Source organism: Ruditapes philippinarum, unplaced genomic scaffold, assembly GCF_026571515.1.
Source record: "Ruditapes philippinarum isolate M1 unplaced genomic scaffold, ASM2657151v2 ctg11732_1_1_1_1, whole genome shotgun sequence".
Lineage (NCBI taxonomy): Eukaryota > Metazoa > Mollusca > Bivalvia > Venerida > Veneridae > Ruditapes > Ruditapes philippinarum.
The window spans coordinates 23,376-40,608 of record NW_026864588.1 but is presented as its reverse complement, the minus strand read 5'-3'; the positions used below and the strand labels follow the sequence as shown (position 1 = coordinate 40,608).

The following is a 17,233-nucleotide window of genomic DNA, read 5'->3' as shown; positions in this document are numbered from 1 at the left end:
GAACCGCTGAAGCCGATGCTAGGAGGTATTAGAAATGCTGCATTCTTTTCATTATCTCTCATTTTTAAGACTCAATCAAACTGAGTATGCAATTTGTATGTAATTTTGTGGTGATAAATGCTTCCGAGGTATCACTCTTTTCCAGATTCATTACAGCAGATGTCAAGTTAGTTTGACTTCAGTGTTGATATATGTGATTATTATTATATATTAATACCTATGTTACTATATATAGTAACACAATCTAGGGTATTTCAGGGCCATAATGGCAACATCTAGATCATTATGCAATTTTGGCCGCCTTGCTACTCGGCATTATTTTTCCATAATGGGCGAGTGAATGAGTGCACGTGCAGAATGACGTAATCAACTCTCAGTGACTTTCAAGATAGCTGCTGACGTTGAATAAACAAAAGTCACTTCCCAATTTTATTTTAATCAATTTATCGATCACAATCAGCAAAGCTTAACATTAAAGATTAATAAATACAAGACCGTCGCATTTACTAGACCTAGACATCAGAAACCGTTCTTGAAGGCACAAAACTTCATAAAAAACTGGCACTATATCTAAATGCAATTCTCAAAAAATATGAAGCGTATTCATTGATAAAAACAACAATAAAACAACATTTCTTATATTTATTTTGTGTTGTCTTGTTCTCTAAAGTGTTAAACTGTACTGTATGACAGATTTGTTTACATTGACAACTGTCCATTTCTTAGAAAGGGTGACAACCAAGATTAGCGGCGATGTCTAAACGCCGTATTTCGAACATAGGTATTAAAGACGTTAATACTTGTTTGCTGCTCGCAATTATGCGACAATGACCCTCGAGTTCATAATGTCCTTCGGGCCTGCGGCCATTATGCACATCTTCGGGCCATTATCGCATAATGGCGAGCAGCAACTATGTATTAACCTCTAATTATTAACCAAACACTACAAAGCAATAAGTAAAGTTTCTTGCTCACGGAAGCAACAGTTTGCTACAGACGGGTTCGGAACCCACGCGTACCGCATTCCTTAGATAACTATTCGTGTAGGTTTTGCAATTTTCCAAACAATCATATGTACATTTTTCGCCATAAAAGCCGCCTTGACTTCCAAATCAGCAGTTCTGATTTAACTCACAAGCTTAAAAAATAAACATGTACATCCTGCACAGACTTGTATCGATATTAATTTCTTTATGTAGACAACATTTTACAGAAGGTCTTCAGCATATTTTATAGAATCGATTTTGATATTTAAAATGTTCAGGTATATATTGAATATATCAATATCAATATTCTTGTTGTATTTACGTTATGTCATTGTATTCTTCCCAATACAAATGTAAAATTTCATTTATTGATCTTATTAATTCTTCATCTTTAAGTTTAATGTGCAGCCTTTATAAACTAGCAAAATAGTCACAAGAAGTCGGTTATATTGCAAACAGTTGTTTTAGACAATTTGTCCTAAATCTTTGTAAGGAAGAATTATACAGCACAAAGTTGTGTTTTGAAGAAAACTGAAAAAAACTTTGAACAATATATTTATTGTTCTTATCCATATAAATCATACAAAATTCACGATTCTTCAAATATGTCCAGTATTTTAAGAAATACATGCGACGCATCGATGATTCCAAGACTATCTTTTTATATAACTGTGTTGAATTCGAATAGCCCGGCCATATAAATATTCAAAATCTCTTGTTAAAATTGTGTACCATAACATTTTTAATCAATGTATCCATACATGTATGTATGTATAGAATTAATTAGTAAAAGAAGGATAAGAAATTTACATGACTGTTTAAACAATTATAACTGTTTATTTCCAGTTGTCAAGAATTCAATATTTGAATTTGAAGTAAAAGGGTACATAGGAAATACTAATAACTGTAAAATAAATATCCGGAAAAAGTTCCCTATTCACGAAAATATATAAACTACAAAGCTTGTTTTAGTTAAGAAAAAATTGTAATTCCTTTGCAGTTACGCATATAACTTGACCTTTACTTGTAACAGTGAACAGCTACAATATATGTGTCAAATGTAAGAGGGTTGTTCAAAAAGTAATAGGACTTAGAGTCTTGCATCTTCATATTCAATTCAATTTAGAATATTTTTATATGTACAGCGATGGAAAAATGTTTTTTCAATTTAAACATAAAAATATTGAATTCTTATAATTAACGCGTGTTCCCTGTGTTATAAAATAACCATGGTAACACGCACCCGGCTCAGCACATAAAAAGGCTATTAAGTTTAGTTGAACTTCTATTTTATTCATAAATGTAATTTATTTTCTTTTTTCCCCATTTATTCCCCCAACACAATTTATTATATTCAAGTGACATTATTCCCAAATTTGATGTCATTCAGACATGAAATGGCTAAATCATCAAGTTTTGAACAGCAGTGGTCATAACGTTAAATGTAGAAATTTGACGTTCGTTAAACAACTGAAAATGTGTGCGATCGTTAAACTTTGCGAACAAATTGGCGATACTCCTTCAGATACATATGAAAACATAAAATTAACACAGTACAATTAAATGGCTATCAGGATACTCGTTCTCAGCTTGCGCAAACAACTCAAAAACTGCACATACGAAATCACAAACAGGAAATGATGAGAATGGTAGCGGGAAATTGACGGGAAGTTTGCATAAATTGATTTTAATGCTGTATTAAAACATTTAATTTTGTTTCTTAAAAGATGAAGATTCGGGATTCTCTATATTTCAAACAGAAGAGACACATGACAGCGACGCTCATGTGACCTACGAAGATTTGAAATGACGTGATGAGAGATTATACAGTGAGCTAACTACAAGTCAGCAGATAACACCACCAGCAACTGATTATGTTAACTTTAGCTAATAAAGAATCATTTATCTTTATACATTTTAGAACAAATCCCGTTTCCTTCAACTGTTTTAGTGATTAGTATACGAGGGTTTCTTTGATAATAAAGAGTTGAAATTTGATTATAATACATGATAAAATATGAGCATCCACTTTTAAAACGCCACAGACTTAAAAAAAAATAAATCATTTTACATGCATGTATATTGCACATATTGACAAATACCTTGCGAGGTCATTGCTTTTTAAAAGGGAAAAAAATGATTGGGATTGATGTGAAATCGAAAATCTGGAAAATAAAATAACTATCAAAGGTCATCTCTCAACTTGATGATATAAATCTTCGTACCGACGCTTGACGGAGACCTTTAGATTTATGTAACAAACCGTAAAATGTCTTTATATTTTTTCATTTTTAAAATTTTTAAACTGTAAACAAACATAATATTTATTTATCTTTTTCCAATATATATCAAATTCTAATTACTTTTACTGGTGCGAAAACAGATTACAGTCGCGGAAGACATATTTGTATGACTTTATCAGCGTGAAACACAATTACTTGCTGTGATATCAAGGTTATAGAAGAAAAAAATGAATAATAGAATATTGCAACACGCGAATAGAATTTTTGAAAATCACGCGCAAAGACTCACCAACGTTCCTATGTAAATATATTTGGTATAAACGTTGGAATTTTTGATGTTATCTCTTATTATATCGTCAAACGGATAAAATTTATACTGTGAATCTAATACACACATCATTTTCTGGTGATGCACGTGATTGAAATGTATCTGTTGTACTTTTGTTACACCATGCCTAATTTTAATGACATAACCTTGTTTTGATATGTTGGTTTGAGTAGAAATAACATGTTTATCATTTTGAAAGAAAATATGTTTTCAAATTTTTCGGAATAGTTCATTTTAAGGGGTGCTTGATTAGAAATTTGGTCAAGAATACTTCCTGAATTAAACAATGAAGCTATTCAAAATTATGTCACATACACGCACGCACGCACGAACACACACACGCACGCACACACAGAATCATATCATACGTTATTCACTGTGGTTATTATCTTATGTTATGAGAATAAAAAACAACCTAAATTTATGTGAAAAGGAAAAAAAAACAGAAAAAAATATGCTTGCTTTTTTTAAATCAGTCAGTTATGATCTCATTTAGTGAATATTATAAATGGAAATTGAATTATATATTTGAGAGATTAGTATTGTTATATGTGGCGACGCAATGAAACAAAACAAACAGTGTTATCATGACTCTAATTAATCTGGTTTATATTTTTGCACCACCATTACCAAATTGTTACATAGATACACAGCTGCATATTTAGGAAAATAAAATATCATCAATATATAAATAACATTTATTTGATAATAAAATTAATTGCAAATTGCGAGAAACGACCGCACTCATTTAAACACATAAACGTGCCATCCCTTGTTGTAGACAGGAAATTGAAATATCATCAAGAAATGACATTATAAAACGCACCCAATTGTTTTCATTTACATATATTTGATTATTCAATATGGGAAGATCATTTAGTTTATATTAATGAATATAAAATTGCTAGGAAATGCCTAATTCCAAAAGAAATGACATTTACATTTTGTTATTACGGGTCATATTAAACTCTCACTTGGATTAGATGGCGCTGCGCAACAAATTACTTCGCAGATTCATTCGACTTTTGATGAATACTTCTGTTTAACGTAAGATGCCGGATTGAGTGTAAAATTTAAGATTTATATCAAGCCATCATGGCTTTGAACTGGTTTTTAATTTTTACTTTTGTCAGCTATTTGAATAAAGGTAAGTCGTTTATTATGTTTATTAGATAGGATAGTTTAGGTTAAGCATGTTATAATTTGTAACTTTTTTTGGTAGGCAAATGACATAAAAGGACGGACGCGGAACCCGTTTCCCTTAACTAACATTTCCGCAACTATACTTGATTTGATTTATATTTTATGTCCACATTCTTCCTTGACTGACACCTGTCTTACATGGAGATTACCTGCATTCTTTTTTCAAACTTCTTATTGTTTACCATAATGTTTCATTGAGCTATTTTAAGAGACAACGCACAAACTATTTATAACATGTATTTGCAATAATCATACACTTCAATAGATTCTGATTATGTATTTTCGTTTTACCCATTATCCTCGGTCTGGTGGAAACTTGGCATGAACATTATATCTGCTAATCAAATGCTATAACAACTCCAGCAACTATCGACTATCACTAAACCAACTGACTTTCGAATGAAATATCCTTATTGTAGTTAAAATTAAATGGCACTAGGCGCCGCAAACTAGCAAATTGCGCCTATTTTAGCCAGCCAAATCAAGCAAAAAAAAACGGAGACAGGGGAACTTGGTTCCCCCTTATTTATAACTAATTTGACACTGTATCTACCGCCAATTTAATATATTATATTGTAAAAAAAATGTATGAGGAAACTTTGCAAATACAAAAGCAAATTGAACACTGCATCTAGCAAAATATTGTGTAGCAAAATACTACTTAGTCTATATATACATGTACATACACATACATACCCACACACACATATATACGAGGGGTTATCCAAAAATTCGTGGACTTTCTTTGTTGCGTAAAATTTATTTGAGATATTAATTTGAAATTCTTACACTGCTTAGAAGAATTAATAACAAATAAACACAGAACAATTCATGTGAATAGCTTCTTACATTACAACAATATTTAATTTTACATAAACACATGTCGGCGACAGCGGCGCACTCCAAAAAATTATTGACGTCAACGTCATAATATTAACGTACAATTTGTGCTTCAACGTTACGCAGTCAATGACTGTTACTGCTTCTCAAAGTAATGTCCATTACTAACTTTTTTATGCCACTTTAACACTAATGATCGTGAAATATTCTTTTCTCTGTTCGTCTGCTGATTTTTATCAAATGTTTCTGTAGGTGTCATTTCAAAATTGCAATAAAAATTTATGATTGTTTATGATCATGCGATTTTCTAATTATCGCGTGTCCGTCATTTTCCCGTTGTAAACAATAAAGGCGTCTGGCGTTTCTAGCGATATCAACAAAAATAAAGGTAAATGACGTCCATAATTTTAAAGAATTACTTAAATGACATCATAGATGAAACATGCGATGTTCAGCGGGTTTTCTACGTTATTTTTTTAGTTTTTTAGCAAGAAATATACGATGACTTACTGCGCTTTTCTACCGTGCGCCGGGTGCCGTGTATGTGCTTATTTAAAAGCAATATAAAATCATTATTTATTGACACAATTAACTGTTCCTTTCAAAATGTGTTGATAATATTCTACAATGTATGCTGATAAATTTTCATTACAATACACGTTGACGTTCAAGAGATATTTAAAAAGTCCACGAATTTTTGGATAACCCCTCGTATATATATCTCAAAGTTGTATCTAACATCAACATATTTAATTTTGCTGACTTTTAAATACTAATTGTGCTATTAAGCCATTGTTGTAATTATTTTGATAAATAAAACATACAATTTATTTATCAGAAGCATGTTAAAAACGGGCCTAGTACATAGTTGCATGCCAAAATATCCGCAAACTTAACAATCTCACAAAACCCTCATATTATTTTTAGCGTTAATTTACATTGTAAACCATGGTTTTTGACCATTAAGGAGAAACTGTAACCCAAAGTTGAAATGGTAATTTCCTTGATCTGACAAATTTAGTTCATCCTGGTATGATTGTCTTGATTAAATTCGGTTAAATTTAGATAAAACCGCCCAATTCTTTAACTTTATTCACTAAATAGGCATTGAGCCATTTGATTGCTGCACGTAATACTTTTTGTTCCTGCTCCCATTCCCGAGATGATATTTCAGACCATACAATCTCTGTTTCTGACATATTATCACCAATAAAGTACAATTAACTATTAACCACCGTTATCAAATCCTTAATTGGGGTGTGCATTATATCATTACACCATATATGGAGTAATGGGAACTGAGGTTTCTGTTCCACCTTTAACAGAAGCGTAAGTCTCTCCTCAGTCCTTCGTAGGGTCAGACACATTATCATTGCCACCATAGCTGGGCTGGAAGCATTAAGCTACTTCCCTCCGGTCTTCTTCTTGCCCACAGGAAAGCCAATTAAATAATTGATGATCCTTACACCCACACGCATGGTATGCCTGTAAAACCTAAGGACTGCTTAACTTAAGCCCTTCATGTTATAGTCGTCTGTCTGTACTTAACCAATAAATAAACTGACATTTATAATAACAGCTACTTGTAGCATTGATATCATATAAGAAATTGAAACAATACTAAAAGATGCGTCACGGTCAAAAGAACTGTCGCAAAATATCTTAAGAACATAATGTGTTTATTCTTTCAATAAGAAATATACAGTTACTTAAAATTTTATTGTTAACACCGTTTGGCCTACCTGGCCAAAAAAGAAAATCAAATTATTTTAATTGTGAAACATTTGATTCGATATTGAAACTGAGTTATTATTCATTTAGCACCATTCTAATAGACGACCCCTAACGTACACTAGTTGTATATAAAATAGAGAAAATAAGAATCCCTAAAGAAAGCCCAACACGGCAAACTTGAAAATGTTGCAGACTCGGTTTGATTGAGCCTGTTCATGGACGGTACTGTCAAGTGCAAACTACCGTCCACGCCCCCTAGCACCGGCTTAAGCAGAATTCAGCATTTAACATGAATTGGTACAATTTTGAATTTTGAAACATCCGCAGATGTGTTCATATGACGGTTATCATGGAACCTTAAATGTGACACAAGATTTATATGCACATGAAAACCACCTCCCTGCCCTTTTCATTTGTTCAACTGACCAACCTGATTTACTAGCAGCCGACGCTGCGCCTTGTCGGAGACTGTGACACTTATAATGAACCAACTGTGGGTCAAGTTAACAAAGTGCCTTTTCCAAAACTAACGAAAAACGGAAACGAGTCATTGGGGGTACCGTCTATATGCGACATCACAGGCCATACAAACTTTGGTCTTACAGCTTTATATCTAGCCAAAGCAGTAACTTGACAAATGGAATACGACTATACTTTGAAACGTTAATATCCGTCCCAATACCAAGCTGGTCGATTTTAGAGTATCTTAATGAACATATTTTTGTATTTCCATTATCAACTTATTGGACATATTGAATGCTAAGAATCCTACTGATCTGTTTATCCCCTTTTTGTTACTGTTATCTCTCCTACCCTAAAGAACCCAAAAGAATGCAAGAGTATATGCCAAAGAGAACAAAATGGCCTCATACTGATTGTGACAAACTGCTGAAAGTGTAGTCAGACTGCTATATAGGAGTTTTTATTTGTTACTGGGAGGCGCACTCTTTTTGCTTTTGCTGTTCTTAGCAATCCTTCTAACACCTTATGTTGTGTTATCTGCCATACCCTACATTTTACATTGGAAACTTCTAAATTTGTGAAAAATATTCAGCCCTGTTTTGTATGCTTTAATTGTATTGGCGCTAAAGATTCCTTTGACAATCTTCTAGCCTCAATCTGGTGATCATTAAGTGGAATTGACGTTGTATTTCTACTGATTCCTTGGTAGCCCTAGGTGCAACTTGACGGTAACGGCCCCATTATAGTCGAAAAATAGCATCACCTATATTGTTGTGTTTCGAAAAAATGTTAAGTGCTTTGAAGAAAGTACTTTCTTCAAATTTCTTCAAGACACTAAACACAAAGTACCTGACGAGTTGCATTAACCTTTTTGACCTGGAGGTTTGACAATTGAGAACTCTTACCAAAGCCTCATTGTCAATATCCATTATAACTTGTTTCCCTGATATGAATGGCTTATACTACTGGTATCATTTCCAGAAATATAATATCTCTCATAACTGAATGACCTTTCCATAACCTTGGCCATGCAAGGAAACACCATTCCCCCTCCAAAAAACAAGCTGCCCCTAGCAAGTCTGACCCTGCATCATCTGTAAATAGCTGCAGTTCATCACTTCTAAACCATTTGTTTTCTGGTATGTATGTTACCCCATTAAATTCTCTAAAAATGCCTGCCAAACCTTTAGATCCTCTTTTATTTCTCGTGACATTCTAAGCTTATAGTAAGGTTTCCTTAAAGGAATCATTGCATCATAGAACCGTCGAAAAAAATGCTCGCATGGGCCTAACTGAAAACTAAAAGAACAATTTTCCCACTAATCTGTGTAATTCCCGTCACGATATTTTCTTTCTTTTAACTATAGTTGATATTAATTTGGACAGTTCTTGAAATTTATGATTTGGGATTCGGACCATTAATTTGGACGTATCAGTTTCTAAACCTTAGAATGATCATTTTCAATCCCCATCAGACTTCGGCAAAATTACTACTGGAGAGATACTTAGATTATCAAATGGAGGTTTATCAAATTGCCCAGCAATCCTACCCACTATTTACTTTTTCCTGCAGTTGTGCTTTATGTTCATAAGCAGATTAAAGATTTTGACTTTTAAATGCATTTCTTTGTCTATTGTATTCAATTTTGAAACCATTCTTAAATCCATAAGCTACAATATTGGCATCTATACAATTCTCATAATGCTGCAAGTATTTTTCTAGTATTTGGATTTTTACTGGTGAGGTACCTAGATGTAAACATGTTAAAGTTTTAGCATCACAATTGCATTTGATATCTTTGTGTTTAAGAGGTGACGCGGGCCTAAATGATTGCCTCCTTGGCCAGCGTTGCACATGCTGTTGTGGCATAAATGTCGCATTTTTTTTTGCATTGGTATCTGTATCCCCATGTTTTGGTTTGTCTGCCTCCTGCATGGTCTAACTGTGTGATTTCCACTACAATTTAAACAGACATGACAATAAGTGCAAACAAATCTTGTGCAAAAAGCTGCAATTGAAATCATAGCATTTTTTGTCCCCCGTAAATATAGCTTTTGTACTTGGACACATACACAATATCCATAGTTCTTCATCTATAACCCCAACTGACATGTTCGAGTTTGACCCTAGCTTAGACCGAATTGAAAGTCATAACTCTGCCACACTGAACCTAAATGACGCTTAGCTGCTGTCCTAATAATTGACCCATACTTCAGAATTGCCCGTGTTTCTGTGGGGTTAGCGCTTAGATGTTTGCTTGCAAATACTAAAAATGAATCAGACCATTTTTATTTTCTTGGTATTTGATGTGGCCAATTGACAAGCTCCGTTTATAACAAGTTTCGTCAATTTTCGGCTTGTGGAATGGCGCTTTTCTGACAAATAGACACTAATGTCTAAATATTGCCTCTGTTTTATATTTTCTTTGTTATTTTGGGGAACAAACTCCCCTAACATTGATTTGACACTTAGAATACGTTGTACATTACCTTGTTTGTTTGCCAGTTGGAAGTTTTGGTCCAACCACTGTTCCCTCATGTCAGCTGGTGGTGGTATGGGTGCCTTGTGGAGCGTCTGATCTTCTCTTGAAAATGAAATCGTAAAATATCAAGTTACCATACATTGGATTTTATTTTAACTGTAATAGATATTTAAACTACTTGTAAACTTCAATTTACATTTAATGTAAGTTACCTTCACTACTTCACACTTCCTACCTTCACCGTTTACTATTGTGAAACGTAATCCCTTAAAGGGATTTTGTTTATTTGAATTGTTTTATAGTCGATATTGGGCCGAATTCCCAATTAAAAATTGTAAATTATTTTCCCAATCCACATGAAACACTCTCAAATTTAAGGTTAAACAATAAAAATATTGAATAAATGAAATAAGAGTTTCTTCACTCTTAAAATGCTTAGGTGTTACAAAACTAATCTTAACTTAAACAGCGATTGTTTTCATTCATTGTATCACTGCAAATTCAGTCATGTATTAAATCCCAACAAAGCTGACAAGAATTTTGTCCCTTGCTTCGATTTGTAATTGATAAAAAACTGAAATTTTCAGCTTTTCGCATCAATCCAGGTGTTGTATATACTTATTGAAAATGTCTTCCCTATTTTTATGCATTCTCTTATGTAATTAATGTAGATATCTCGATCGATTTTATCATTGACCAGACAAACCACATGGAGACCTACGTGCAGTGCCATTTTGCTTAACAAATTTTCTTACAAACCGTTTAGTGCACGATTTGTACTCTAGATAAATTTAATTCAACCAAAACCAAAAAAATGCAACTTAAATGCACTATAGCTATTACTTTAACCTGATTGTTTTTTATGCAACAGAAAATTTAACTTGCCTCTCCCGTTGCTGGAAATTTCTGAAAGGACGGTGATCGTGAAAATATATCTTGTGTGGACTAATATCTCAAGTGACAAGACAACTTTATTCAATTTTCTATAAAGGTTTTGTTTCACACTCTGCTACCATAACCTTTTCATTTGTTAGCTTATTTCATTGATTAAAACATGACGTACTCACCCCCCCCCCCCCAAAAAAAAAAAAAAAAAACAAAAAAAACAACAGGTGTTATGTTTAACCCCTTTATATTTGCGGATGGTTTATAAATAACAATCTTTAACATATTGCTTTCCTATGACCCGTTTTCATTCATTCCTTTGTGTTGATTTTGACAAGTGGATATTTAGTATTAAAGCATTTTTGTAAACTGTAAATCCGGTATTTTTCGCGATGTTTTAGTTTTCGCTATTATTCGCGAATCGTCTGCTTAGCGAATTTATGATGCCGCGTAAATTTTAAAGCATAACATACACTATAAAATGAAATTGATGTTTTTTTTTTCAAATTGTGATTAAGTTTGATAATGAAAACAATAACTGGATACTCATAATATCATGCATATCATACACAAAATCTAACATTATGCTCTGACAAAATCCACAAATTTTGCACTTTACAGACAAATATTAAGACATATTGTTTAGTTAACAACAGATTCACGGTAAAACAGTGATCAAAGGACAATTTTTATACGGTAGATTAAGTAGATTTTAAACAAGTATATTACACCTTCTTACAAAACATTTCTAATGTCAGAATATATTGAGCGTTATATACACAATTTCTTTAGTCAGAATGAAAAGTGCAGTTTTTGTTCAATTCAATATTATAAAAAAACGCATAGCAAATACTGTACTGATCTTTTCTTTCCATGCCTACTTATCTCGAAAGAAGTAATTTTCCCAATGTTGTTACTGTTCAAAGCGCTGGGAAAAGACCAATGCTAAGAAGAATTTGCGATATCTTAATCGAGAGATATGCAAGGATTTATATGATAAATTCCAACAACTATTTTGTATGTGAACTAATTTTGTTTTCATTAAAGTTAAAACGCACGAACTAATAAAATGTTCGGTAAAAGTATATCAGTCATAGTGTTCATGTTTTAGTTGATGTCGAGGATACTCCCATTTCTCAAGAATTATATACCCACAGTTTTATCATCAGTAAACATGTCTAATGCTTATTCTACATTTTATATATTTCAGTGTCTCTTCAACCTAAGGTTGTATATAATCCAACTGAGTTTCCATACTCAAAATGTTCTGAAAATGGTGCGAATCGAGTGAATTGTGAAAAGCTTAATATGAGTTACGGTAAGTAAAATCACTAAAATGAAAACGTTATCCCCGCATGCATTTGTCTTGTTTCTGATTTTCGAACACTTTTACAGTTAAGACTTTCGTTTAATGTCTTAGCGTGACGTCATTAGCGTTATACAAACATAGTGTAACGACGCGTTAAATGATAGCATTATACTATAGGCGCGTCAGTGAAAAATGACTATTTTTTCACTTTAAAATGTCTTTATTTTGGGTGTGTGATAAAAAGAATATTAAATTCGTGTAAGTTCATTACTGAATTCATTGCACCCGTTGAATAAAATAATATTATGCTCACCAGAGGCTCGCGTAATATATTTATTCAACTCGTGCAATAAATTCAGTATTGAACTAACACTCATTCAATATCCTCTATTTCATTAATATTGACGAGAGTTAGGTGCATTTTTAATGTCATTTGCCATATGTACTGAGGGAAATATTATACGTGTACTGAGGGAAATATTATACGTTTTATGTCGATGATAATTGTTTTAATCATCCTTCTTGTGAGTAATAGTATTTAGAGAATTCAGTAAATATATGGTACCATACGTAACACAGAAAAATATTTTAAAATATCCATTTTCAATTTATCATAATACATTATTGACAGGGTATTCTCTGGTGTTTTGTTTTGGCATGTTATACAGTTTGAAGGTTTCTAGATATAAAGTTGCTACTCTTCTGTTATTTTTTCAGCTATATAATACATCATATATTCATCGATCAAGCTTCTTTTATTGTGACCGATGTAACAACCGTATTTGACTCAGACAAAAAATCAAATGGTTTTCATTTTTATATATATTTTTGAATTACATTATTTATTCTAAATTCTATAAAAAAAGTCGTTGTAGTTGTTTTTTTCAGAATATTTTTGAAATGATAATTTTGACTTTTCAGTAACATATTTAACTTTAACGGGTTATGAGCAAATTATAAAATGACACCCTACATTAGAAATCCCTTGTTACATCTGTCAGTCATGTGAAATGACTTTGAAATATATGGAGGCTAATAAAACATTTAAAAGTTTACAACTTAATAAATCTTATTATTAATAAACAGAACCGATTATGTAGATTATATTTTCTGTCGAAGGACAAAGAATTGTGAAATCGTCAAAAAATAGCATGTGTGTCCTTTCTGCTATTTTAGGACCTTCATACATTATCTATTAACATTTTCTAGCGAAAGATGACTGATATCAGAAGTAATATCAACTCTGGCATTTCATTAAAGTTATAAGATCACAAAAAATGACATATCGTTTCCTGTTATGATGCCTCTCCCGTATCATACAAACCTATCGAACACTAATAAACAGGCTATCTAGCTTCACATATTCTCTATGAACATCTCCTTAGAGATTAAATAGAGCGGAAAACAATCCCCAAAAGAACGTCCAAACGGCAAAATTGAAAATGTTACAGGCTTGGTTTGATGGAAATACTTGCTTTCAATAAATGCTATCTGAACAGCTTAACAGACAAATGTGTTATCAGTTTATACAATGTATAGGGTAAATCAACACGTCGACAATATAATTGTATAGCAGCTGAAATGTTTCCATTTATTAACGTCACGAAAATTAAGTCAGAATGAAAGGTACAAACTTTTATTATAAAACTAGTTTGGCGTTTTTTTATGATGAATTTTCACGTACATTTAATTCTTTTCTATGTCACAGCATTTTCAATAGGTTGTATTTAATATTCTTTCTTCAATACCCTTCAAATTATCCGATGGGAATTATGCACATTGCTAGTACTCATTTACGCACAAAAACCCTTATTACAAAACCGACAATAACATCAAAATCGACAAATAAATAAACTGAACCCTTTCTCCTCCAGGATCATGTGATCCTTTTCATCGGATATTGGTATACCGTTGATCTGCTTTAGTCCTCTATGCAAATTCAAAGACAATTTGACAATTTGAAAATTTGAAAAATTCCTGCTCGTAGTATGTATATCATGTTGCAATCTCAGTCATAAAATATTGTACAGCTATTTCTTATAAATATCTCGAAATTTGACAGTATAAATTAGACTAGTTTTGTTAAATTGTCAGAGCCCGGAAAATGCAGGGATCGTTATATCAACGCGTCGTAGTCTACGACATTTTATTGTCGGTGTCGTACGTCTGTGACAACGTCGTACGACCGTTTTGACGTTGTTTTTCTGCAACGTCGCAGTCTTTGTCGTAGACAATAATTCACGCGAGACATAGGCTAGTCAGTGCGCGCTTTGACGTCACATATGAAATCGAAGTACTAAAATTACTGACGGAATTTACATGATTATCATCAAGCGGATAAATTTACATGATTATTATAAACGAATAAATACTTTTAAGTGTCTTTCAAAGAACACTTTTAGTGAGAAAAACAGGTAATATTTTCTGCACTCGATTCACCACTTAAAATACTATACTATGTCACGCTATGGTTCCACTCAAAATTCCTGGTCTGTATTAAATTATGTCTCAAAAGCGAGCGATTTTTTTCAGAGCAAACACACGTTTAATAAAGTTAAAATGACAACTTAAATGCATGCAGCTGCTTATCACTTAAAGAAAAAAGCGGTGAATGTAAATTTATTTGTAACACGTCTTATTTTTTATTTACATTGAAAAAAGTGCGTTTTCTTTCGGCATCGTATAATAAAAGCTTTAAAAAATAAGAACAAAAGAAAAAGTTTCGAGAAAATTTGCCCTCAATTCATAATTATGGCAACATTAAACTATCGTCAACACAAAATGATCAAATTGATTGATTGATTTATTGATTGATTCATTGATCTCTTTATAAAAGATACAAATAAAAAGTTACGCACACTAGTTAATTTTTCAACTAATTCTACTGAAGACAACATTGCTTCCTTTGAATAACTTTAAATAATTGAGTTAATTTACATTTCACATAAAACATTACTTTGTTTAATGTGTTGAAGTTTTAAAAAAATATATTGGTTATGTAATTCCCATTTTAAAATGTTGAAAGACAATCATAGGTAGAAAAAATGCTACATATATATTTGACCTTTTCTCTGATTCAGTTGACTGTGACTAGAAGCAACCAGAGATTTGCTTTATTGATAAATTCATTTTGAAAAGTTCTTCAAATTTCAATATGTATATACATTCTTTTATTTTGTTTACAGAAAGACAAGAGAAAGAGAGCGTGTGGCCACCAGGGCCATACGCAATACCAATGTGTAAATATGGCTGTCCAGAATCACAGTCTCGAGGATGGTCGAAAAGCATTTTAAAGGTCAAGATGGTAGAATTTAGTGAAAATTCAGAAATTGTTCCTACAGATTTAGATAGGAATTGGGAGCCTTATTCCTCGTATGTAAACGATGACTATTTCAAACCGCCACATCGTATAGAAAATTGGACGTTTTTATATTTTTGCGTGAAATTCCGAAATGACACTGCACTTGATAAGGAAGAATGGATTCCAGGAAACTACAGCATTTATAAGATCGGATCTTCGTGTCCCATGGGTATATAACAATTCTTGTATACTTGAACAAATTTAAGTTCTACTTAAACTGGTTTTTTGCATGAGCAATATGAATCATACTTTCCAATATGTCTAATGAACATCTTCAGTTAATTCGGTTCTGCGATTTTCATCTAATTATTTTCCTTGTCTAATCTGGAATCAAATATTTTTTATGTTCATATATCACTTTTGTTAAATTCAATCAATGGTACATTTGCGCTGCTATGTTTATCATTATAGATACTTTAAAATGCAGATAAATATATCCAAAAATCAAACGCTGTCTTTGTTTCATGATTATTTTTAGAATTTGAAGAATCTACCAGAACTTTTCCTGTCACTGAATTTGTGCCACATGGTCATGTTCCAGATATTGCAGTGAGTGTAGAAGGTTCGTGGATATTATTTTTGTAAACTTGTTTGTTTGTTTATCTGTCAAAACTATCAACTAACTATTTTAGTCAACAATTGTCCGAATAAGCGAAAAACATCATACTTTTGATAGTTCTAAGTATTGCATGATAATAAACTCTGTTACACCTTTAAATGAACGAAATATTTACCGAATAGACTTGGAGTGTGTGTCAAGTACTCATCGTTTAAGTTAAAATATTACCTTAGATATGAATAAAGTTTTCTGTCTATAGAAAAGAAACGTGTAGGTTTTATAAATTAAGTGGTAATTTGACTATATACGGATATTAATTCACTGTAAGTGTTGAAACGCTAAAAAGGCAGAAGATGACAAATTGACCAATCATTAACATTTATAGGAAATGTAACAGGACATTAAATTCTTTCGAAAAATTAAATATTTGGAAATCTGTTTTTCTCTTATTATGAAATCGTTTAAACGTGTTCTGGAATTGTGTTCGCTGCTTTATTTCCTTCTTTTTGACGTACGTATGTTTGCTCTACTGCTATTGTTCAGAATGAATACAAGATAAAACATGATATTTCTGTTCTTTTCAGGTCAATCTGAAATGTTATTTAACATTATTAACATTTCAATTTGCAAAAGAAAGAATTTGGCTGACATGGAATACGTTCATACAAATGAAACATTTAGATTGTTGGAGACTGATTTCATTCTTGAAAAGGCAAGGGCTTTTATTTTATATATGTAGTCATTATTAGAAGTAACTTTAATATCATAAATCAAATAAATGAAAGGCAAATTACTAAATCGATATTTGACACATTTCATTTATAATTATGCAAGTTTAAC

At 32.2% G+C, this 17,233-nt stretch overlaps 1 protein-coding gene across 1 annotated transcript; it reads left to right on the top strand.

Annotated features, from left to right (window-relative positions):
- The first annotated feature begins 4,552 nt into the window (after positions 1–4,552).
- Positions 4,553–17,132, top strand: LOC132726189 (uncharacterized). The gene is made up of 5 exons (XM_060711460.1): positions 4,553–4,704; positions 12,375–12,482; positions 15,659–16,003; positions 16,313–16,396; positions 16,978–17,132. Exons 1-5 carry the CDS (start codon positions 4,653–4,655, stop codon positions 17,130–17,132), a joined length of 744 nt encoding a protein of 247 aa, XP_060567443.1. The 5' UTR covers positions 4,553–4,652.
- The last annotated feature ends 101 nt before the right edge of the window (positions 17,133–17,233 follow it).